General features: G+C 39.2%; 1 protein-coding gene across 14 annotated transcripts in view; it reads left to right on the top strand.

The window, feature by feature from the left end:
• The window catches only part of KLHL2 (kelch like family member 2), a 151327-nt gene that overhangs the window by 117458 nt on the left and 8410 nt on the right, over positions 1-25459 (top strand). For all 14 annotated transcript variants that reach the window (XM_081543928.1, XM_081543923.1, XM_081543922.1 and 11 more), the window contains 4 exons: positions 5721-5830; positions 9980-10096; positions 11313-11462; positions 17062-17179. In XM_081543928.1, coding sequence (XP_081400054.1) covers positions 5721-5830; positions 9980-10096; positions 11313-11462; positions 17062-17179 — 495 coding nt within the window. The remainder of the gene's footprint in view (positions 1-5720; positions 5831-9979; positions 10097-11312; positions 11463-17061; positions 17180-25459) is intronic.

Genomic DNA, 25459 nt, shown 5'->3' with positions numbered 1-25459 from the left:
TTCCAGTCCTGTGGCCACTGCTGAGTTTTCCAAATTTGCTGGCATATCGAGTGCAGCACTTTAACAGCATCACCTTTGAGGACTTGAAATAGCTCAACTGGAATTCCATCACCTCCACTAGCTTTGTTCGTAGTGATGCTTTCTAAGGCCCACTTGACTTCAGATTCCAGGATGTCTGGCTCTAGGTGAGTGATCACACCATCGTGATTATCTGGGTCGTGAAGATCTTTTTTGTACGGTTCTTCTGTGTATTCTTGCCACCTCTTCTTGTCTTTTATTCAGTAGCTACTGTACATTTATCTTTGAACTTCCAATTTGTTATCATAAGCATTTTAAAGTTTATGTGCTATTTGCCAGATTTTCGCTAAAATGAATTTATTTTGTAACTTTAAATACAAAGGATCTCTTTGGGCTTTTTTTATGTTCCTTCTTTGAAACGCAAATCCAACCACTGAAAAAAGGTTTTTCCATATTTCTTTATAAGGAAAGTATAAAAACTTCTGAAATAAATTTTTTGTGTCAACTTCTTTTGAGATCATGAAAATTAGGATTTTATTTTAGGTGTAGACATGACCTTTGTAATTAATTATGATGGTTTATTAAAATCTATAATCTTATTAAATATTTCATGCTAGGCTTTGAAGTACTGTTGTGAAGTAATATGCTATAAAGACTAGGTATCTCTTAAAAATGGGTATTTAAGTTTAATCTTTAGTTTGTAGTCTTTCAAATACCAATTTTACTTTTTTCCATTGACTTTTGGTTTATTACAGATTCAGTTACAAATTATTCATTTCTGTTCTTTATTAGTGCATTCTTTTTTCAATAAAATTCGTTTGTTAGAGCAGTTGTAGGTTTATAGACAGAGAGGGGCAGAGCAGAGTTCTCCTGTGTCCTCTCTCTTCTTACAGTCTCTGCTATTTTTAACATCTTACATTAGTGTGGTGTATTTGTTATAGATTTTGAGCCACTATTGGTACATTATTATTAACTGAAGACCATAGTATTTATTATGGTTTGCTCTTTGGGTTGTATATTCTGTGGGTTTTGACAATGTATGATGACATGTATCCACCATTATCCTCAAAGGCAGAGGTTTTTTCTCAGCCCTGTCTAGTCTACCAATAAGCTCATCAAGGACATTCTTCATTTTTCTTATAGCGTTTTTGTTTTCTAGCATTTCTTTTTGATTTCTTTCTTAGAAATTTCTCTCTGTTTACATTACACACCCATTCTTTCATGCTGTCTACTTTATCCAGTAGAGCCCTGAGCATGTTTATCATGATAGTGAAAGTGTTAGTTACTCAGCTGTGTCCAACTCCTGAGACCCCATGGGCTGTAGCCTGCCAGGCTCCTCTGTCCATGTAATTGTCTAGGCAAAAATACTGTAGGGGGTTGCCATTTTCTTCTCCAGGCTGTCTTCCCAACCCAGGGATTGAACCCAGGTCTCCTGCATTACAGGCAAACTCTTTACCGTCTGAGCCACCAAGGAAACCCTGAATTTATCATAGTTGTTAAATTGTGTTTTAAGTTCCCAGTTTGATAAGTGCAGCATCCCTGCCATATCTGGTTCGAATGCTTGGTCTGTCTCTTCAAGTTGTGTCTTTTGCCTTTTGGAATGCCTCATCATTCTTTCCTTGATAGGCATATGTGATGTACCCAGTGAACTGCTGTAAACAGGCCTTTAGAGATTTGGCAGGAACCCTTCTATACATGACTAGAAGGGTTTGTTAGTGAGCTTTTGGCTCTGGACTGAGCTTCACAAATGTTTCTCTGGTTTCTTTCTCCCTCCTAGGGGGAAACTGGTTGGGCAGAGTGGGCTGGAGTTGGGTCTTTCTCTAACTTCAGTCAGTTAGGCTCTGGTTAACTAGATTCTCCTGAGGGCAGATCTTGTTAATGTAACAGATCAGAATGAGCACAGCCCTTAGCAGGCAGCCGTTGCTGTGCGTCATTATTCCCCACCCTGTTACTAGGCAACCGGTCTTACTCAGCCATTGGTTGGTGCCGCCTCACTGCCCCCTCCCCACCCCAAGCAACCAACTGTCCTGCCCAGCTATTGGTCAGCACCACAGTGGGCCCTGCCCACAAGTAACTGTCAGTGAGGGACCATTAGGGAAGCGATTCAGCCTGGGCAGTGATGTGGTGGTCATCAGGTGGAGAGTGAGGTAAGAGGCGGATTCAGGCCTTCTCCTGGAGGCTCTCCAGCTTACCCCGCCTTGGGCCAGCAGGTGAGCTTGGCGGCCCCAGGGAGCAGGCTGGGCCCTCTGTCCTGCAGGGCTCCAGAGCCCTCACTCAGGCCCTCCACGCCGAGGCCCAGGCCTTGAGGCAGCAGTGAACCGTCTGTGACCTAATAGCAGTGTCCGTTTGTCTGGGTCACAGTCTGTGAGACTTGGTCTCCCCTACCTGGGCAGCCTGAGGAGACTGAGGGCCAGTTGTGTTGGGTGCCCAGCTCCCTCAAGGCTGCCAGGTGGGCAGTGTGGGGAACCTGGCCCTGAGGAGCTGTAGCTGAGCTCTGCCTCCTCTTAGCCAGGACTGGGACCTTGGAGGGTGAAAGTTGTGCCTTGGGACTTTGCCCTTTCTTGTCAGGACAGAGTGACATTATTCTGTTAATAATAAACAAATAACATTCGTTTGGTAGAGATTCACAGGAAAATCGTTACCAAACCATGACCTGACCTCAAAAACAAAGGATCTGACACCAAGAAGTTTGCAACAACTAACTACTCATCCCTCAATTTTTGCTTTTAAAGGGGCTTGCTAAAAGCTTTCAGTAACTTTGTGGTTCTTAGGGTGTGAGCCACCCATCTCCCTGTATGAATCTGTAATCAACCTTTCTCCGTTCCAAACTCTAATGTTTTAGTGTTGACCGGTCTCTCTGTGCGTCAGACACACAGACTTGCGATTCAGTAACATTAAGAACAGAGTACATTGGGTATTTCAAAATTGTTTCATTTCTCATCTCCCTACAGAAGCTACAGGGGGTTCTTGTCGCATATTTACTGTGGAAACCTGTTTGAGCTTCTGGAGGAAATCTACCGGTATTGTAGAATCCCCCTGTGACTGGGTCCCCATGGAATTTTTAACGCTTAAATCCCCACGTTGATATTTTCCTACACTTGCACCAGTTCCCATGCGGTTTCCACTTGGGAGTCTCTTCTCCAATCAGCTGCAGTTCCCTGTATTCTCCTTTTGACGTCTTCAGTCTTGGGGACAAGGTTTGCCCTGTGTTTTCTACAAGGGAAGCCAACTATTCATTTTTATGGTATGTTAAAACATGTACTTGAATCTTTTTTAAAAAAACCTTTGAAATAAATTGCTAGTAGAATACAGTTAATTGTAAAGACCTAGAAAACACCTACAATTCCTGGCAGATTTTTACTTTAGAACATAGGTATCACAATACAGTAAGAGCTGAATTATCGAATCTTTCCCATTTGCCGTGTTTGTGTGCATGCTCAGTTATCTGACTCTCTGCGATCCCTGTGACTGTATGTGGCCCAGCCAGGCTTCTCTGTCCGTGGAATTTTCCAGGCAAGAATACTGGAGTGGGTTGCCATTTCTTTTCTAGATGCTTATTTATAAGCTATTAAGGTATTTAATTCTCACAGCAGTCTTTCTTATGTAAGGTATTTTTATTATCCCCATTTTACAGTTGAGGAAGCCAAGACTTAGAGAAATTACAAAACATTGCCAGGGTTTTACAAGCTAGCACATGGCAGAGCTGGGATTTGAAAACCACATTTCCTTGTGAGTTCACACTTTAAAATGAGAGCTGGGTGTGGAGGAAAGGATACTTTGTAAATGATTATTTATTTATTTATTTTTAAGTTTTGAAGTTACTGATTGTGTTAATAGTCCTCTCTTTCCCTTTGGAGGAATGGGTATATTTGTGTAATCAAAGAAAGGTGTTTCTTTTTTGTTTTGGGGTTTTCTGTTTGTTTGTTTGTTTTTTAAAGAATTGTTAATCTCACTGGTTTCTGGAAGGGAGTTGAGGGTATGAAATAGTATATAACTTGATCCTCAATAAGTTGCTTACATAGTATTCAGAGCTATCTATGAAAGTAAAAGTGTTAGTCACTCAGTTTTATCTGACTCTTTCAACCCCATAGACTGTAGCTCACCAGGCTCCTCTGTCCATGGGATTCTCCAGGCAAGAATACTGGAGTGGGTTTCCATGCCCTCCTCCAGGGGATCTTCCCAACCCAGGGATCTAACCCGGGGTCAGTCAGACTCTTTACCATCTGAGTCACCAGGATAGCCCAGAGCTATCTGTATCATAAACCAATTCTGGGTTTTTAAATAATGGTCATATATTCAGACTGATCAGCTTTTAAGATGTGTTTATTTAGTCTTTAGTTTTTTGTTTTTTGTTTTTTTAATAAATTTATTTATTTTAGTTGGGGGCTAATTACTTTACAATATTGTAGTGGTTTTTGCCATACACTGACATGAATCAGCCATGGGTTTACATGTGTTCCCCATCCCGAACCCCCCTCCCACCTCCCTCCCCATCCCATCCCTCTGGGTCATCCCATTGCCCCAGCCCTGGGCATTTGTCTCATGCATCGAACCTGGAATGGTGTTCTGTTTCACATATGATAATATACATGTTTCAATGCTATTCTCTCAGAACGTCCCACCCTCACCTTCTCCCTCAGAGTCCATAAGACTGTTCTATGCATCTGTGTCTCTTATTCTGTCTCGCATATAGGGTTATCGTTACCATCTTTCAAATTCCATATATATGCATTAGTATACTGTATTGGTGTTTTTCTTTCTGGCTTACTTCACCCTGTATAATGGGCTCCAGTTTCATCCATCTCAATAGAACTGATTCAAATGTATTCTCTTTAATGGCTGAGTAATATTACATTGTGTATATGTACCACAGCTTCCTTATCCATTCGTCTGCTGATGGACATCTAGGTTGCTTCCATGTCCTGGCTGTTGTAAACAGTGCTGCGATGAACATTGGGGTACACGTGTCTCTTTCAATTCTTGGTTCCTCAGTGTATATGCCCAGCAGTGGGATTGTTGGGTCATATGGCAGTTCTATTCCCAGTTTTTTAAGGAATCTCCACGCTGTTCTCCATAGTGGCTGTACTAGTTTGCATTCCCCCCAACAGTGTAAGAGGGTTCCCTTTTCTCCACACCCTCTCCAGCATTTACTGCTTGTAGACTTTTGGATAGCAGCCATCCTGACTGGCGTGAAATGGTACCTCATTGTGGTTTTGATTTGCATTTCTCTAATAATGAGTGATGTTGAGCATCTTTTCATGTGTTTGTTAGCCATCTGTATGAAAAGTTTTTAGTTTTTAAATAAAGCAGCTTCCTCTCCTTACATCATTATGTTCTAAAGCCCTCTGATATTTTACATAATACATTTAAATGTGTGAATAATACATCATGTCATTTATCTGACTTTACAAAAGGTTTTACAAATTTCAATACTGATAGTCTTATTAACACATAAGGAATAGATGTTTAACTCTAAAATACCCCCTAATAAAATAAAAGTTAGTCCATCTGAGTGTACAGTCAGGCATCCTTCCTGCCTGGGCTGCCACTGAGTTTGTTTGAGTTGTTACTAGTTACTAGTTCTCACTTATGAAATACACGTGGTTTTCTCATTCATATGTTAGATTAAGAAAAACGTCCTCTTTTTTAAGTAGTTTGAAGCTATGATAATAGAATCAATTTTCTTTGTAACCTCCAAACAGAGCAACATTTTGCAGATGTCGTGCTCAGTGAAGAGTTTCTCAACCTTGGCATTGAACAAGTGTGCAGCTTAATCTCAAGTGACAAACTTACCATTTCTTCAGAGGAGAAGGTATGTGTATTTTTCTTTTTTTTTTTTTTTTGGTTTGTTTTGTGACAGCCAGTTATCTTTGATCAGAAGTTGAGCAACTCAGTTAGTTGACTTGTTGGTTATGTAAATGACTGTCTTCTCATTGCATAGGAGCTTCCCTAACTGTTCAGACACTAAAGTTTTGTACTGGACCCCACAGCAAGAGCTTGCACACATTAAACTGTCTGAAACCAAGGACCTTTTGGGAACTGGATTTCTTCTCACAGCTTAGATAGATACCTTGAAGAATTGTGATCTAAAACATAATATTCTCAAACCAAACTGATTTCATCATCTTGTGAGTTGGAAGGCACCCAGGTGGCAAAGTTGAACTGGTTCCACATGGAGCCTCTTGCTTTAGACTGGGCCTGCAGCTTGCACAGCGTTCTCCCTGTGTTTTCTTCCCCCACTTCCAGAGCCATGTGCAGTTCCTTTGTCTGGCTGTACAGCCTGTCTCTCCAGATTTGAAGTTGCCTCTGTCAGCCACCTGCACCTTTCATATCAGTGGAGAGAGAAGCTTCTCAGTGGCTTTTATTCTTTGGATAGGTTTTATACCTTGTGGGAATCAGGGCACAAAAGCTTATACACAGGCTGTGTTTGGAAGAAGTGAAACTTTAGTTTTTCCTTTTTGTGCTTTGTTGTCTAAACTTTAGTTCTCTTCCTCAAGGATATTCATCCTGCTTGGGGGCAAGACACATTTTTATAATAGTTACCAAATGAAAAAATATGTGAATGTCGTGAAAGGTATAATCTTTTAACAGCCCAGAAATATAGAGGAAGACACTACTATTCATGTTTAATAGATGTGTGTTGAGTTTCTACTGTGTACCAGATATCGCTATGGAATTCCGGATAAGATCGACACCATAAAATTCTTTAGTTATGACTAGCAGAGCAACCAGTGAGGTAATAAATGATCACAGAATGCTGTAGAGGATCCAGTAGGAGCATGCAATCATTCCTTGGATAGAGATCGGAATTTAGCATGACTCCAGAGTATGATCCAAGTTTTTTTAAAGTGAGTATGGGTTTTCCAGGGAAACAGGATGGGTGGGAGTGAAAAGGGCAGCCCAGATAGAGGGAACAGAATACGTAAATATAAAGAGACATGAAAGAATGATTGCATTTGGTTGGTTTAGTAAGATTAGAGTTTATAGTGTATCTTTATAGTTTATACTATAATGCCTATACCGGAGAAGGCAATGGCAACCGACTCCAGTACTCTCGCCTGGGAAATCCCATAGATGGAGGAGCCTGGTGGGCTACAGTCCATGGGGTCGCAAAGAGCCAGACACGACTGAGCAACTTCACTTTCACTTTCATGCACTGGAGAAGGAAATGGCAAACCACTCCAGTTTTCTTGCCTGGAGAATCCTGAGGACAGAGGAGCCTGGTGGGCTGCCGTCTATGGGGTCGCACAGAGTTGGACACGACTGACGTGACTTAGCAGCAGCAGCAGCAGCATAGTGCCTATACACTATAGAGTTTATGTGTATAGGTACAGTGGTTGGAGATAAGATGAGAAGATGACATAAAATACTTCCTCAGGCATGTTAAAGAAAATTGTCTTTATCCTGGTGATGAAGAGCATCTCAAGAGTGCTTAGCAGTAGGAGAATGCCACAATACCTGCTCTGTAGGCGTGTCATGGAGACTATTTTCTACTACTACATAACAACCTCACCAACCATTTTCTTAGGCTCACAGCCTGTGGACAGAATTCATCCAGGGCACATGGGGACAGTTTGTCCTGCTCTAAAGAGCCTGGGGCTTCAGCTGCATTGGCTTGACAGGTGGCATGGTTCTAACTGGAGCCACATGCCTGAGGCATCAGTCCCTTTGCACATGGCATCTCGTGTGTCTGGAACACCCAGGATAGTTCCTTCACTCAATTGCCTGGCTCTTGGTCCGATTGTTGGCTGGTATTCTCCCACCCACTTTTTCTTTGTAACTGGCTTGGGTCTCTCATGGCACCTCACCACCAGTAATCAGACTTCTTACAGGACATCTGGCTTCCCCTCAAATGAGCATTTCAAGACACCAGAACAAATATGACTCCACAATACTGCCTCCACAGCCTTCCCTGTTGGTTTCTCAGGGCCGACTTAGATTCCTGTATGAGGTTACTATATAAGGTGTGAATACTAGAGAAATGGTTTTACTAGGGACCATTTTTGGAGACTGGCTCTAAAATGGTGATGTGCTTAATAGATCAGAAGTTGGGTAAGGATCAGATGGGAGGATGCTGAAGTTACCAGTGTGCAGTAAGATCTGGTTGGTGTGGGGTGGTAGAAAGAGAGGTGGAGAAGAGAGAGCAGAACCAAGAAATAGCAGATAAAATTGGCAGGACCCTCCTGATCTCTGGCATCTGGCACATAAAGATACTTGTTGACTAAATTAATTGCAGACGCATGTTAATTATAGTGTAGACTATTTTTAGTGTCTTGCTCTCTACTTGCAGTACAATAACCTAATTTTTGCTCCCCAGTTATACATATCATCAAACATTTTCTATAACCCTTTAAAGATTATTGGGTTATATTCTCATCATTCTGGAAGGAAATTATGTGGTTAAATACCATCTTCTTAATAGCTTATTAACTTTCTCATAGGTATATGTTTTAATGCCCTTATTATTTAGATTTTTAAAATTTTAAATATCACATTTTAATACATTCTACTATTATGATGAAAGAAAGGTAATCTATTCTGCAGATTATTTAGAAGTATGTGGTCCAGCATTTTGCAAACCCAAAGAAAAAGCCAAAAATGCTAAGAGTAGATGATTGTTATTCCAGGTATCACTTTGCTTTATTATTTTGGGTGCTTTATTCAAAAGGGACTTAAGATTTTAATCTAGTAGAACCAAGTTCAGTTTGGAAAGGTTGTCAACAATGAATTAGATCATATATCTTCAAATTATCACCTCTGTCACTGAAGTTCAAGAAGATTAGATAATGTACTTGCTGAAATACATAGTAAATACCCAGTGAAAAGTACTCACTAAATATGTAAAAGTACTAAACATACTTATTAAAGTACATACTTAATTAAAAGTAGATCTACCATATGGATCCAGCTGTCCCACTTCTGAGCGTATATCCAAAGGAAATGAAAACAGATTCTTGGGATATCTACATTCCCCTCTGCCTGTAGCATTTTTTACTATAACCAAGATGTGGAAACAACTTGAAGGTCCATCAGTGGCTACGTGGATAGAGTGGTGCTAGAGTGAAAAAGCTGGCTTAAAACTCAGCATTCATAAAACTAAAATCATGGCATCCATTCCCATAATTTCATGGGAAATAGATGGGGAAGAAGTGAAAACAGTGACAGATTTCATTTTCTTGGGCTCCAAAATCACTGCAGACAGTGACTGCAACCATGAAATTAAAAGATGCTTGCTCCTTGGAAGGAAAGCTATGATAAACCTAGACAGCATATTAAAAAGCAGAGACATTACTTTGTTGAAAAAGGTCTATCTAGTCAAAGCTATGGTTTTTCCAGTAGTCGTGTATGGATGTGAGAGTTGGACCATAAAGAAAGCTGAACACCAAAGAAGTGATACTTTCTAATTGTGGTGTTGGAGAAGACTTGAGAGTCCCTTGGAGAGCAAGGAGATCAAGCCAGTCAATCCTAAAGGAAATAACCCTGAATATTCATTGCAAGGACTGATGCTGAAGCACCAGTGTTTTGGCCATCCACCTTATGTGAAGAGCCAGCTCACTGAAAAAGACCCTGATACTGGGAAAGATCGAAGGCAGGAGAAGAAGGGGATGACAGAGGATGAGATGGTTGGATGGCATCACCAACTCAATGGACATGGGTTTGAGCAAAGTTTAACAGGTTCCACACTGAGCCTCCTCCTCTAGACTGGCCCTTGCAGCTTACACTTGGGGAGATAGTGAGGGACAGGGAGGCCTGGCATGCTGCAGTCCTTGGGATCACAAAGAGTTGGATGCAACTGAGTGACTGAACAGCAACAGCATAGTCATGATTTGAAAAACTTCAAGCATGGATGAACCTTGGATGTCTTCACAAGAGTTTTATATAAAATGTAATCTCCTTGTATTTTGTTCAGATACTTTGGTACATAACTCATTACTTTTCTTTCCCCCATATTCTCTGCAAGGTATTTGAAGCAGTAATAGCTTGGGTGAATCATGACAAGGATGTGAGGCAAGAATTTATGGCTCGGCTGATGGAACATGTACGGTTACCTTTGCTTCCTCGGGAATATTTAGTTCAGGTAAAAGTATTTGCAGAACACATAGGTTTGCACTAGCAGCAAGTCGCTGGGGCAGCAGTGTGTAGATTCCCGTTACGTTGCGGTAACCGGGCATAGGGCAGTAAATATACCCGATGTCCTCCGCAGCTGCTCCCTCTTGGGCTACTTCCCAGTCTTAAAGTTTGCTTCTCCCCAGTATCTGATTTGCATGAGCACGTACTGGAGCTTGTGGAAGCATTGTCTGTTGTGATGTAAGTACATGCAGAAACCACAGCTGTAGTTCTGTGTCACTTCTGCATCTCTTTTGCCTTCCTTCTGATAGCCTCCTCTGATTAGTGAATGGAATGGAATAGAATGGAATTCTAAGCTGAAGAAAACCAGATAATTTGAAACAAATAGCAATAAATGGATTTTTAGTAGTCTCTGAACAATTTTAAATTTACTGTTTTATTATTAGCATTCCTTTATACTAGGGTCATTTCAACATTTTATTTATAATTGAAGCCATCCACTGAAAAAAATTTTTTAATTATTTGTTTTTAACAGTGTAAAAACACTGTTTTTACGGTGTTGTGTTGGTTTCTGCCCTTTATCAATATGAAGAAACATTTCCTTATTAGCATTAGATCTGAACATTTTAGAATTGTTTGAAGCTTGTTCACTTGTTGTAATATGTGTAATCACTGGTACTCTGCCTTTAAGAAAATGAGCAGGAAAAAAAAAAGAAAGGAAAACAGAAGAAACCTGTCCCGCACGTGAGGATACGGATGGGAGGGACAAGATTCATTTGTGGTGCAGGCACATTGTTATAAAGTGTTTTGAATCCCTTCACTGGATATTTTTTTTCAAGCTTTAAAAGGCTGTCTTTGTAAATATCACCTCCCCTGCCTGAAGGACCCATTCTCTCAAGTTTCTGATTTTTCTTACTGTTTGGCTTAAACTCTTTCTTAATTTGGCTTAAAGATAACAAACAGATGAACATAGTACTCCTAAAGGTTATTCTGTAACTGACATTGAAGTGTATGATTTTCATTGCAGTTCTTTTTTATTATTTATATATTTTTCTCTGCAGACCAGATAGCAAGCATTTTTTTGTTAGTGATATTTATAGACTTGCCTCTGTGACTTTTAGACTGAACCAGAGGAATAGTTATTCTTTTTTCCTCTTCTTGTCTCTTTGTCATTTTATCATGAAGTAGCTGTCCCCTCACAGGGTGAGTCTGGTTTCTTCTTTCAGAGGGTTGAGGAAGAAGCCCTGGTGAAGAACAGCAGTGCCTGCAAAGATTACCTCATTGAAGCTATGAAGTACCATCTGCTACCAACGGAGCAGCGGGTGCTAATGAAGAGTGTCCGCACCCGGCTGAGGACACCCATGAACCTTCCCAAAGTAGGATCTGCTGTTCATACCTGTTACTACCTCATCTGAAAGGCCCATAATGAGGCTCTTAATTTATTTTACTCATCTGAATTTCCATGTACCCAGGAATTCATTGTAGTATATGTAATTCAGCTTCTCTTTTGATTTTGTCTGTGGAGGGTGGGCATTGTTTGACTCATTTAATCTTTATAAACCACATGATATCGCTCTTCTGGAACAGAGGCAACTGGTATTTATCGCTTCTGAGTTTCTTCAACTCTAGGTAACAGCAGAGAGGATAATCAGAATATGTAGATCTAAAGATTTCTTTGTAAGCTACATGTTTGGATGATAAGTGAAAACTGAGTAGTTTCACAGAATTGCTTACAACTAAGGATGCTAGCTTGTTCCTTTTGTTCCTTCCTGTTGTCTGTTGTGTACAAATAGTACACAGTTTGATGGTTCACTCACATCATACATAGCCATTTCAGTGTAGATTTCCCATATGTCTTCCCAGATCTCCTGTGTTCCTAAATTTCCTATGTGAAAGTTTGTGTTCTACCTTTATCTTTTTAGTTGAAGCCATTCATTTCTTACTGATTAAATTTTCTTTACAAATAACCCCTCATTTCTGTCTTTCTGTTTGCAGTTTCTTCTGCTCTGTTTGCATCTTTGTAGTACTAGGAGGCCAGCACTTTAAGCACCATTTTGTGTATGGTCTGATCAAAATGATCCATACATAATTTAATACTTTTATTTATGTATTGATTTCTAGCTCTCATGTGTTTGGGGGCAATGATGGATTAAGAAACAAGAATTAATCTGTATCTACTGTTTTCTTACATCATCTTTAGTTATTACTTTTTATATTTCCATTAAATTATATCTTTTATATTCTTTCAATTTAATACTTTTATTTAGTATTTTTTCGAAGTTTTTTTTTTTTGAGTCTACATTTTAATTGCTTCAAATCCATATTAGTAGTGTTTTTCTGTTTTGCCCAGTGTTAAGAGTTCTCAATTTAGAACTGACTGTATTTTGCCAGTGTGCTACTCCCTCCTTTTTTCTAAATTATCAATAAATAATTTAAAATGGACTTCAGTACTCTTCCTTGTGATTCCTCATTAGAAATACCCACTTACCAATATAGTCTATTTATAGGAAGTGTCAGTCCACATTATTATGTTTATTATCTAAACCCAAAACAAGTAATTTGGCAAATAGCATCTGATGAGATCTAGGATCATATAGATTCAAATTTAGCATGATTTTTTTAAATATCCCTCTGTGTGTTACTCATCATTTCATAGGCTCCTAGAAGTTTGATTGCTTTTCTCAAAATATTCTAAAGTTTTAGTGAGAATTATTATTACTTAAAAGATATTTACAAGGCACTCACTTCCTACCCTATTTTGAAAACTGGTATTTGCCGTTTTTAAATTTTCTGATCTCTCCTCAGTTCTCCAAGATTTTTCAAAAATAATTGTAAGTGGCTCAGTAAGTACATTAGCTAGTTCCCTTAATACCTTAGTATGCATGCCATCTGGGTCTGCTGATTTTATAAGTGTTTACATTTTCCAAATACCTTTACCTCCTTTTATAAGAAGTCATCTCTATTAAGTCTTCATTACTTCATATCTGTCCATATTGTTTGGTGTCAGTTTTTGTTCTTACAAAAAAATACAGATTTATAAAAGCCGTCTATAGCCTTAGCCCATTTGAATTATTATTTCTTTCCTGCTGGTCTTTTTAATTTCTTTCTAAAAGGTTTGTCTTATCTTTAATACTTTTTAAACATTTCATATTTGTAAAAGGTCTCTTCTTAACCTGTATATTCCCTTAGCTGGCATCTTTAGCTTTGCTGTCTTTAGCTATGCCTTAACCTTTAGAGTGAAAACTAATTCTCTTCTAATTTCTGTAATAAGCATGCTACTTTTGAAAACATTCTAAAGAGTTCTTGGGGAGATCCTGTCAGTTATTTTCTCTTTTGGAATCATCTGTTCAGTTGCCACCGTCTCTGGGCTCTTCTCTGCCTGTGGATTTGGCTGGCCCTCCCGACTGTATTAAGCTTTGGATCTCTCAGTTCTTCAGCTGGGATGTTGCGGTGGGCGTGCCGATCCACGAAGGTTCTCTTCCGCTCTCTCAGGGTAACTGGGGAGCAGGGTGGCAGGCCTGACAGGTCACAGGGAGATATACCACTGCTAGTTTTTTATTTGCATAGCCTCTTCTGACAGTTTATTTATCTGCACATATTTTTGAAAAGTGCTTCTACTGGATGCTTTTACAATAGCACTGTTTGTCATTTTAGAGAGGCTATATTCAAGATTAATTCTAACTAGATAAGAATGAGGCAACATAATTCACAGTAATGACGCATTTTATTATAATCACAATAAGACACATCAAACAAATGTGGTAGCAGTCCTGGAATAATAGATAATATTTCTACCATGACAATGACTTATTAGGCTCTAATTCTGTGGACTCATACTTATTTGCATAAGATAAATCTTTTTATAGCTCAGACATTAGTTTTGTATCCTCAGTAAACCATCTTGTAATTGTGTAAGGCACTCTTGAATTTGGACAGTATAATGAAAAACTGTGTATGTTTTGCTCCTATATGTTATTGTTTAGTTCAGTTGCTCAGTTGTGTCCGATTCTTTGTGACTCCATGGACTGTAGCACGCCAGGCCTCGCTGTCCATCACCAACTCCCGGAGTTTATTCAAACTCGTGTCCATTAAGTCAGTGATGCCATCTAACCATCTCATCCTGTGTCATCCCCTTCTCCCACCCTCAATCTTTCCCAGCATCAGGGTCTTTTCCAATGAGTCACTTCTTCGCATCAGGTGGCCAAAGTATTGGAGTTTCAGCTTCAGTATCAGTCCTTCCAGTGAATATTCAGGACTGATCTGCTTTAGGATGGACTGGTTGGATCTCCTTGCAGTCCAAGGGAATCTCAAGAGTCTTTTCCAACACCACAGTTCAAAAGCATCAATTCTTTGGTGCTCAGCTTTCTTTATAGTCCAACTCTCACATCCATACATGACTACTGGGAAAACCACAGCTTTGACTAGACGGACCTTTGTTGGCAAAGTAATGTCTCTGCTTTTTAACATGCTATCTAGGTCGGTCATAACTTTTCTTCCAAGGAGTAAGCATCTTTTAATTTCATGACTGCAGTCACCATCTGCAGTGATCTTGGAGCCCAAAAAATAAGTGTGTCACTGTTTCCACTGTTTCTCAGTAGTTGTGTTGTGTGGGCTTAGTTGCTTCTCAGCATGTGGGACTTTAGTTCCCTGACCAGGGATCGAACCCACATCCCGTGGATTGCCATGAAGATTCTTAATCACTGGACCACCAGGGACGTCCCATGTTACTGTTAGCTTCTTTTTTTATTTGGAATCTGTATTTTTGTAAATGCTATCATATTATTTCTATTTTTCTTTATTTTACCCAGGATATCTAAACTTGATATTTCAACAGGCAATTTAAACTAATATTTAATAGGTGAAGAAAGTGAAAGAACAAAGTTTAATTGATCTACATTTCAGAATGATCACTTAATTTTTTATAACTCCCTACTTCTTACCTTCCTTAAATATGTCATATTTAACTTTTCCATACACATGTCTTTGTAGTTTTCTATTCCTTTATATTAGCATAAGAAGTATGGTGTTTCTCAAGTGAAACCAGCTGTCTTTTACAAACAATTCGGATGTCAGAGTCATGACACACTTTTAATGGTAGTAGCACTCTCTTGATCTCATAAAAATATCCCTGCTCTTGTCTTCCCATTATATTTCCTTCCTTTCCTGGTTATCTCTTATTTTTGGAGTTCCAAATCCTCATCCCATTTTACTTCTCGGGTGAGTAAAGGACAGATATTACTACCTTTCTCTGTAATCAGTAGCACATATTCCTTTCCCATTTTGATCTACAAGAAGTGAACTGTTGCATGGAAATCATAAGATTCATAGTTGCGAATCATGAAATCTATTCAACTGGTTTGTTTCTCAAGGATTTTTTGATCTTCATCAGAGATGTTAACCAAGCCTCTTCTAACTGTTGTGTAACTGCTGGGCAGAGTTTAAAAGTTTAAGCACAGATAGATCTTCTATAGATCCCTAGATACAGGATTGATCTTACTGTCTGTTGCACCTCTGATTTCACAACTTTTCCCCTTCCCTTTTTTTCCTTTAGGAATAGTAAGGAAGGGTAGTGCAGATTTTCTTTGTTAATTCAGCCTTTTATTTATTTGCATTCAACACTAGGGGAGTGACAGGTCTGAAAAAAAACTTATATATTTATGCCGTATCCGATCTTCTTTTTAAGACCTTTAAAATTCTTTCTACTTTCCTGTAAATTACTAGCATAGGCTTCTTTTTGGAAACAGGATTTACTTTGATTTCTGTGTACCCATCTTTCTATAGTTTTAAGTACAAGTAGGTCATTGCTCAGTCAAGGTGCTGACCTCCCCTTTTTGTGTCTATGAATTATTCCATCTTCTGTTTGAGTTTTTGTTCCTTTTGAACATTGTTTTTCCTATGGTTATCTAGCTTTTCGCTTGAAAGGTCCCTGCCATTCTTTACGGCGTTCTACTTGTGACATCATTAACTTTACACTCTTCTGAATTGACTGCTGTCCAAAGAGTGCTCAGTGTGGTCATTCATATTCATTAAAAGACAAGCACATTGATCGCTGAATTCCATCTGTCTCTAAAGGTTCTCCCCCTCCAGGAAGTTTTCACTAAATTATGGCTGCATTTCATTTTCTGATCAGGAATAGCAGTTAATGTCTATAATCATATATAATTGTATATTATTCTTGAACTACTTTAGAATCTTGTCTCCCTGGTGAAATCTATAAGCTCTTAGGAATAGAGACCATGTCTTCTATTTCTTGTGTAGAACACCTTAGCACAGTTCTGATTAAACACAGATGATAGACACTTAATAAATGGTGAATTGAGTTGACCTCACTTATTCTCTGCTCATTCATTTGTTATGATTTCTAGTATCTCTATTATCTGGCCTCTTGTTTGTTTTATTTGTGGGACATCCATGGAGATCTCTTTACTTGACATCTAGGAATCTGTACTCTCTCGTGAACTTAAATTTAATTAGTGCTCCTTTTTCAGTAGTTTTTTTTTTTTCCTTCCATCTTTATTTTAATGCCATACTGTCCTCTTCACCTCATCTACCCACTAACATAAATTTCACTTTCGTCTGCTCTCCTAGGTTGTGGAGATCTAATCCCTGGTCATTACAAAGCTGGGATCTAGTTTATAGCAAGCCCTATGACATACTGCAGCCTTGCCAGTGCTGATTGCCTGCTGTTTTTGGCTTAAATACTGCTTTTGCTTGAAGGATCAGAAACTTATTTTAGTTTCTGATATCCTTATTTTTGACTAAATGTGCTAGAAAATAGAATTGTAGTTCTAACATATGTGTGCCCCCTTTGGTGATGTTTATTAAATGTTTATTAGGTGGTTGTTTTCCCCCAGCTCACCCTGCCATCTTCATCCTAATAATCTCCATGTCATTGTCTTTGTATCAGTAAGACATTTTAAATCCCCGAACGTACAGTAGTTGTCTGTTCAACTGCTTATCCTTCTGCCCTTGCAGTTAATGGTGGTGGTTGGGGGCCAAGCACCAAAGGCCATCCGGAGTGTGGAATGCTATGACTTCAAAGAAGAGCGCTGGCACCAGGTGGCAGAGCTGCCTTCTAGGAGGTGCAGGGCAGGTGAGCGGGGTGCATCGTGGTTGTTTCTCTGTTGCTGGGCCACTGGGAGTTTCCTCTCAGGTCTATCTTACTAATGACAAGAATCTTTATTGGAAAAACTTTGATTAAAATAGCTATGTGATTAAACAATGATTCAGGAGCCTCATATAACTCACAAGACATTGATGGAGTTAGCAACTCTTTCTTTAATTTACATATTTTTCTGATTCTAATGTAAGGTGGAGTAGCTGGCAATTTGCTGGATATTTTCCTAGTTACCTTTGTTGAAGTATTGAGAAGGAATTCTTTAGCTTGGGACACTTATTGCTAAGAAATTCCTAACTTAGCTACAAGCCACAGTTGCTTTCTTCCAAGCATCTGCTTTTCAAACATTTGTTGAAATGGACCTTAATTTAGCCAAAACTGCAATCAGAAAAAGACATCTGCAATTTCTAAGAATTCTTTCTGAGACTCAAACCTGGATCTGTAAATTCATAGCTCCCATAGCAAAATGAGTTCTAAGCGTAACAGAACGTTTCTATTGTGATAGTCCTTTAACAGTACATCCGGAGCTTGTTATATAAGAGCATAGATTTAACTCATTACTTTATAGCTGTCTAGTATGTTGGAGGGGGCTTCTGGATGTAGTATAATTTTTACTAGCTTTTAATTGAACATTAAAATTGTTTTTAATCTTTCTTTATGAACAGTGCTGCAGTTCCTTATACATATATCATTATGTATGTGTGCTAATAGATTTTAGCGGATAAAACTCTGGAAATGGAATAATTATTAAAAGGGTATCTTAAGATATACTAATTATTACTTCCACTAACAGTAAATATGAAGGTACTAATTTCCCTACATACCCTATGAAAGTGAAAGTCACTCAGTCGTGTCCAACTCTTTGCAACCCCATGGACTATATAGTCCATGGAATTCTCCAGGCTTCCCAACCCAGGGATTGAACCCAGGTCTCCCGCATTGCAGGCAGATTCTTTACCAGCTGAGCCACAAGGAAGCCCAAGAATACTAGAGTGGGTAGCCTATCCCTTCTCTAGGGGATCTTCCCGACTCACAAATTGAAATGGGGTCTCCTGCATTGCAAGTGGATTCTTTACCAATTGAGCTATCAGGGAAGCCCCTGTGACACCTTATAATTAAATGTTTGAGTTTTGCAAGCTGGTAGGTGAAAAAGTCTTTCACATCTAGTTTGCACTTTTATTTTGAAGAAAGTTAAACATCTTTCTAAATGGTCAGTTCATGGTTTCATGATTTTTGCCATTGTTTTATTATTGATTTGATATGTTAAGGAGAATAGCCCTTTTTTCCTGTCAGTTGTGTGAATATTTATTTGTATTAATCTTTTGACTTTATTTGCATTATTTTTGTGTTATTTTTGCCATATAACACTATTACTTTCTATGGGTTCCTGTACCATCAGAATTTTGTCCTTGTACTTATGGATTTCTTTCTTGTGTAGAAAAGCCTTACTCAAAAATTATTTGTGTGTATAATTCGTAGTATTAATATCTTACATAGCTGTGATAGTTCTCAAAACTTAAGAAATCAGTATTGGTATATTACTGTTACCCAAGCTGCAGGCTTACTGTATTTTATAGTTTTTTCTGTTAATATTCCTATTCTGTTTCAAGACCTCACATTGTATGCATGCATGTATTTATAATTGAAGTAAATATAGTTGATTTACAATATTGTGTTAGTTTCAAGTATACAGCAAAATGATTCACTTATATTTATCTTAAGACTATTTTCCATTATGCATTATTGCAAGACACTGAATATTAGTTCTCTGTGCTATGCAGTGAATCCTTGTTGCTTACCTACTTTATGTGTGGTAGTGTGTATGTGTTAATCCCACACTTCCAGTTTATCCCTTTCCCCCTTTCCACTTTGGTAGCCATAAGTTTGTTTTCTATGTCTGTGAGTCTGTTTTGTATGCAGATTTGTTTGTATCATGTTTTAGACTCCACATATGTGATGTCGTGTAGTATTTGTCTTCTGACTTATCTCTGTATGATATTCTCTAGGTTCATCCATGTTGCTGCAAATGGTATTATTTCGTTCTTTGTTATGACAGAGTAATATTCCGCTGTATATGTAACACACTGTTACATACTGGTGGACACTTGGTTTGTTTCCATGTCTTTGCTATTGTAAATAGTGCTACTCTGAACATTGAGCTGCATGTATCTTTACAGATGACAGTTTTCATCTTTTCCAGATATATGCCCAGGAGGGAGATTGCTGGATCATACTGTAGTTTGTATTTTTAGTTTTTTTAAGAAAACGCCATACCATTTTCCACAGTGGCTACACCAATTGACATTCCCACCAATAGTGTAGGAAGGTTCCCTTTTCTTCACATACTTTCCAGCATTTATCATTTGTAGATTTTTTGATGAAGCCATCTGACCACTGTGAGGTAATACTTCATTGTGCTTTTGATTTGCATTTCTCTGATAATCTCAGATGTTGAACATCTTTTCAGGTGCCTGTTTGGACATCTATTTATCTTCTTTGGAGAAATGTCTGTTTAGGTCTTCTGCCCATTTGCTGATTGGGTTGATTTTTTTTTTCTTTTTGTATTGACTTGTATGAGTGGTTTGTATATTTGGGCTATTAACCCCTTGTCAGTTGCATCATTTGGAAATATTTTCTCCCATTACATAGGTTGTCTTTTCATTTTGTTGATGGTTTTCTTTTCTGTGATTGTGTTTGTGATGGTTTCCTTTGATTCCTTAAAAATCAAATTTTTTAAGTTTGATTAGGTCCTGTTGTTGATATTTGCTCTTATTTCTTTTGCCTTGGGAGACTGCTCTAAGAAAACATTGCTGTGATTTATTTCCAAGAATGTTTTGCCTGTTTTTCCTTCCAGGTGTAACATGTCTTACATTTTGGTTTTTAAACCATTTGTGTTTATTTTTGTAGGTGGTGTGAGGGAGTGTTCTAATTTCATTGATTTACATGCAGCTGTTCAGCTTTCCCAACACTACTTGTTGAAGAAACTGTCTCTTCTATTGCTTAGTCTTGTCTCCTTTGTTGGATTAATTGACCATAGGTATGTGGCTTTATTTCTGGGCTCTCTGTTCTCTTCCACTGATCTATATGTCTGTTTTTGTGCCATTACCATAGTGTTTTGTTTACTGTAGCTTTGTAGTGTTGTGTGACATCTAGAAGAGTTATGCCTCCAGCTTTATTCGTTTTCCTCAGTATTTCTTTGGCATTTCTGGGTCATTTATGGTTCCATATAAGTTTTAGTATTGTTTGTTCTAGTTCTCTGAAAACTGTCCTGGGTATTACAGATTGCATTTAATCTGTAAATTGTATGGTCGTTTTAGCAATGTTAATTTTTGTAAGAGCGAGAGATTTCTTTCCAATTCTGAATCATCTCCAGTTTCCTTCATCGTTGATATATAGTTTTCAGCATATAGATCTTCCACCTCCTTGGTTACACTTATTCCTAGGTTGTTGGAATTTCAAATGGGACTTATCTTTTAAACTTTGTCTTTCAGATATTTCATTGTGTAAAGGAATGCAACAGATTTCTGCATATTAATCTTGTATCCTGCCATGTTGTTGAATTTATTTAATAGTTCTAATAGTTGTTTGTGGAGTCTTTAGGGTTCTCTATAGGAATGTCACGTCATGTGCAAATAACGACAGTTCTACCTCTTCCCTTCCTATTTGGATACATTTTATTTCTCATCAGACTGATAAGACTAGGACTTCCAATACAGTATTGAGCAGAAGTGGTAAAAGTGGGCATCCTTGTCTTCTTCCTGAATTTAGCAGGAAGTTTTCCAGCTTTTCACTGTTGAGTATTATGTTTGCTATGGATTTGTCATAAATGACTTTTATTATGTTGATATATGTTCCCTTTATACCCACTTTGATGAGATTTTTTTGTCATGAGTAAATGTTGAATTTTGTTAAATACTTTCTCTGTGTCTGTTGATATGATCTAGTTTTTTTTGTTCCTTTTGTTAAGTGGTGTATCATATTGATTGATTTACTTATCTTGAACCATCCTTTTTAACCTGGAATGAATGCAACATCAATATGATCCTTTCTCTGTATTGCTGGATTTGGTTTGCTAATATTCTGTTGAATAATTTTACATCGATATTCTTCAGAGATATTGGCCTGTAGTTTTCTCTTTTTTGTAGTATTTTTGTCTAGTTTTGGTATCAGGATGATGGTGCCCTCATAGGATAACTTCGGAAGTATTCCCCTCTTTGGAATAGTTTGCGGAACGTAGATAAGCTGTATGGTCCTGAACTTTTGCTTGCAGTGAGTTGTTTTTATTACAGATTCTATTATTGTCTGTTCCTTCAGTTTTGGCTGAGCTTCCCAGGTGGCTTAGTGGTAAAGAATCTTCCTGTAATGCAGGAGACGTAGGTTGAGTCCTTGTGTTGGGAAGATCCCCTGGAGAAGGAAATGGCAACCCACTCCAGTATTCTTGCTTGGGAAATCTCATGGACAGAGGAACCTGGTGGGCTACATATAGTCCATGGGATCACCAAAGAGTCAGACATGACTTACCAACTAAACAGCAACACGTTTCTTGAAACTTTTCCATTTCTTCTAGGCTGTCCAATTTGTCATTGTGTAAGTGTTCACAGTATTCTAATGATTTTATTTTTTTGTATTTCTGTGGTTGTTATTTCTCTTCTTTTATTTCTTAGTTTGCTTATTTGGATTTGCTCTCTTGTTGTTGAGCCTAACTAGAGGTTTGTTGATTTTTGCTTATCTTTTCTAAAAACCAGCTCTTGGTTTTATTGAACTTTTCTGTTGTTTTTCTTTTTAATCTTCATTTTCTTTATTTCCTCTCTGATCTTTGTTATTTTTCCTTCTGCTAAGCTTGAGTTTTGTTTATTCTTCTTATCCTAATTCTTTTAGTTGGTAGGTTAGGTTGTTTGAATTTTTCCTTGAGGAATGCCTTTATGGCTATGAACTTATCTTGCAGAACTGCTTTTACTTCATCCCACAGATTTTGTAATGTTGTGTTTTCATTGTCCTTTTGAGTCAAGGCATTTTCTGATTTCTTATTTGATTCCATCATCGACCCATTGGTTTTTTGGTAGCATGTTGTTTCGTCTCCATATGTTCATTTTTCCCTCTGTTTTCTTTCTGTAGTTGATTTCTAGTATTACACTATTGTGGTCAGAAAAGATACATGAAATAATTTCTGTCCTCTTAAATTTGTTGAGGCTTGTTTTGTGACCTAGTGTATGGTGTATCCTAGAGAATGGTCTGTGCACACTTCAAAAAAATGTAATGTATATCTTGGGTGTTTTTGGATGTAGTGTCCTATAGATATCTGTTAAATCCAACTAATATGTTATATCATTTATGATCTCTCTTTCCTTATTGATTTTTTTGTCTGGAATGTGTCCATTGATAGCAATGGAGTATTAAATTTTCCTACTATTATTGTATTCCTGTCAATTTCTTCCTGTATGCCTGTTAGTATTTTTTTTTTATTTTATTTTGGGTACATGTATCCTCTTCCAATACTGATCCTTTTATTATTAAATAATGTCCTTCTGTGTCTTTCATTAGGACTTTTAAAGTCTGTTTTGTCATATATGAGTATTACAACCTCTCCTTTCTTGTCATTTCCACTTGCATGAAGTATCTTTTTTCATCTTCTCACTTTCAATCTGTGTTTGTCTCACACTGAAGTGAGTCTCTTTGTAGGCAACACAGTGTAATTTCTTGTCATATTTTTTTTGTTGTTCAGTCTGCCAGTCTAGATATCTTTTGATTATTCCATTGGCATTTGAAGTAATTATTGATAGGTATATACTTATTAGGACTTCCCCAGTGGCTCAGCAGTAAAGACTCTGCCTGCCATGCAGGAGACTCAGGTTCAATCCCTGGCTTGTGAAGATCCCCTGAAAGAGGAAATGGCAACCCATTCCCGTATTCTTGCTGGGAAAATCCATGGACAAAGGAGCCTGGTGGGCGATAATCTGTGGGGTCACTAAGAGTCGAACGCAACAAAGCACGTACACAGAGAGCTGTCAAATCCCTGTGTAAACTGTGTAAGTCCAATATTTTTGGTGTGAGGGCTGTTTCTGGTCTGTATGCCAGCCACATCTCTCCTCAGAATGTGATGGCTGTTAACCCTTGGTAAGGGGATGTGAGTGGAGTTGTTGTGTCCACAACCTGCTCTAGCTGTTGAGCGGGGCCTCCTCTTTCCTTCCTGGCTGTCACAGCCTTGTCAGGGGCAGGATCTGTTGAGCGGGGCCTCCTCTTTCCTTCCTGGCCATCACAGCCTTGCCAGGGGCAGGATCTGCCCCCTGGTTGTTTGAGTAGAAGCCCTGAGTCTCAGGCTCGATATGGCACCATTGCCCTTGCTCTGACCCAGAGGAAGTGAGCTCTAGAAGCAAGTGAGGACCGTGTGGTCACAGTGTGAGCCCCTGTGCAGTCATTTGTGCTTCTGCCCAGAAACAGCCCATGGTCATGTCCCTTTCTCCCTGGTGTTCATCCCAGATCTATTGCTAGGCTATGGTGTGTGGTGTGCAGTGGGCTGGTGCTAGGGGCCAGGGTGCTGTACCTGCAGGAATCAAGATCGCTGTGCTGCTGCTGATACTTGGGCTGCCTCTGTGACAGGCTTCTCCCAGGACCTATCTGCATTAGAGCTGGCTCCAAGCTTCAGTGTCAGATGGGCAGAACCAGAGTGCTCCATGCAGAAAAGGAACCCCTGTGCACTCCTCCCTAGGGGCTGTTTCTGTGTTTCTGTTTCTATGTTTCTGTGGTATCACCCAGTGTATACACCAAGAGTGCTGCTGGGCTGGACCTGCCCTCATGGTGTGAATGCCGACAGTGGGCTCTGAGATTTGATAAGGCCATACACGAGGCCCTCCAAGCTGTATCCATGCAGAGAGACTTAGTCCTCAACCTGGGCCCATCTGCCCAAGATTCAGCACCTAGCTGCTGTGCATACTAGCATCCCCACCCATTGTGCATTTTAATTTAGACAGGGAAGCATGGTGAGGTTGCAGCAATCAGCTCCAGGGTCTCTCTGCTCTGATTGCTAGTAAACCAGCACACATACACTCCTCAAGAGCAAAGACCAGGCCCCTTTGAGACAGGCTGGGACCTGGGACATGGCATCCTTTACTATAGTGCTGGAAACACCTTTAGCAGCAGAATATAAAGAAACTCTGGTGGTAGTTTAGTCTCTATGTCATGTCCGACTCTTGCGACCCCATGGGCTGCAGCCTGACAGGCTCCTCTGTCCATAGGATCCTCCAGGCAAGAATATTGGAGTGGGTTGCCATTTCTTTCTCCAGGGGATGTTCCTGACCCAGGAATAGAACCCAGGTCTCCTGCAGTGCAGGCAGATTCTTTACTGACTGAGCTATGACGGAAGTCCACTTCACACATGCATAGTCAGGGCACTTATGAACAAGGCTAAAACACAACTGCCACTTCTGACGTGCTGGGAGCAAAAGCAGGGTCCTGCACACAACACTACCAAGGGGTGGGCAGACCATCTCAGTCACATGCCTTGTGCAGCCCACCAATCCTTTCTCACCTTCACACCATTTAAGAAATCAGCTCTCCTCTCTTCAGAGAGTGAGCAAGGGAACCTGTTACTTGTTTTTGCTCCCTTTTGCTAAGCACATATCCCAGTAAAGGCCTGCCTGAATTCCTGATCTGGCCTCTTATCAATTTCTATTGCTTAGAGAGTCCAGGAACCCACATCTGTAACACCTCCAGCCGCTCTATCTGTCCTAGCAGACCTTGCAGAAAGCAAGGGGGGCTCCCCAGGACGAGGTCCTGCCCATGTGAACCTTTCCTCCTTTACAGCTCCCTCTCAGGGGTGCCAGGCCTGTCCTGAATGCCTTTTTCCCCCGTCCTCCTTGGTTACGTGGAAATCTTCCTTGCAGCTTTGGTTGTAAAAGAGATGATCTGCCAGTTTCCAGTCAGTTTTCTGTGAGAGTTGTTCCACATGTAGATGCATGTTTGATGCATTTGTGGGTGAGATGAGCTCCATTTCCTCCTGCTTTGCCATTTTGATCCTTGTAATATTGCATTTAGTTGTCATGTTTTCTTAATCTTTTCTGACTTGTGACAGTTCCATAGTATGTGTATATTTTCATGCCCTTGATTCTTTTGAAGAGCACTTGATCAGATATTTTGAAGAATGTTTTACAGTGATACTGCAAAGTGTATAAGATTTATTAACCTTGAAATAGATGTTATTTGCTCTAGTGGTTCAGGAGTTAGTGATAATCCCTTCAGGATTAGTGGTTTGGGGAAGGC

This window comes from Giraffa tippelskirchi, chromosome 11 (assembly GCF_054371585.1).
Source record: "Giraffa tippelskirchi isolate mGirTip1 chromosome 11, T2T-mGirTip1v1.2.pri, whole genome shotgun sequence".
NCBI lineage: Eukaryota > Metazoa > Chordata > Mammalia > Artiodactyla > Giraffidae > Giraffa > Giraffa tippelskirchi.
This window is presented reverse-complemented; position numbering and strand designations above follow the sequence as displayed.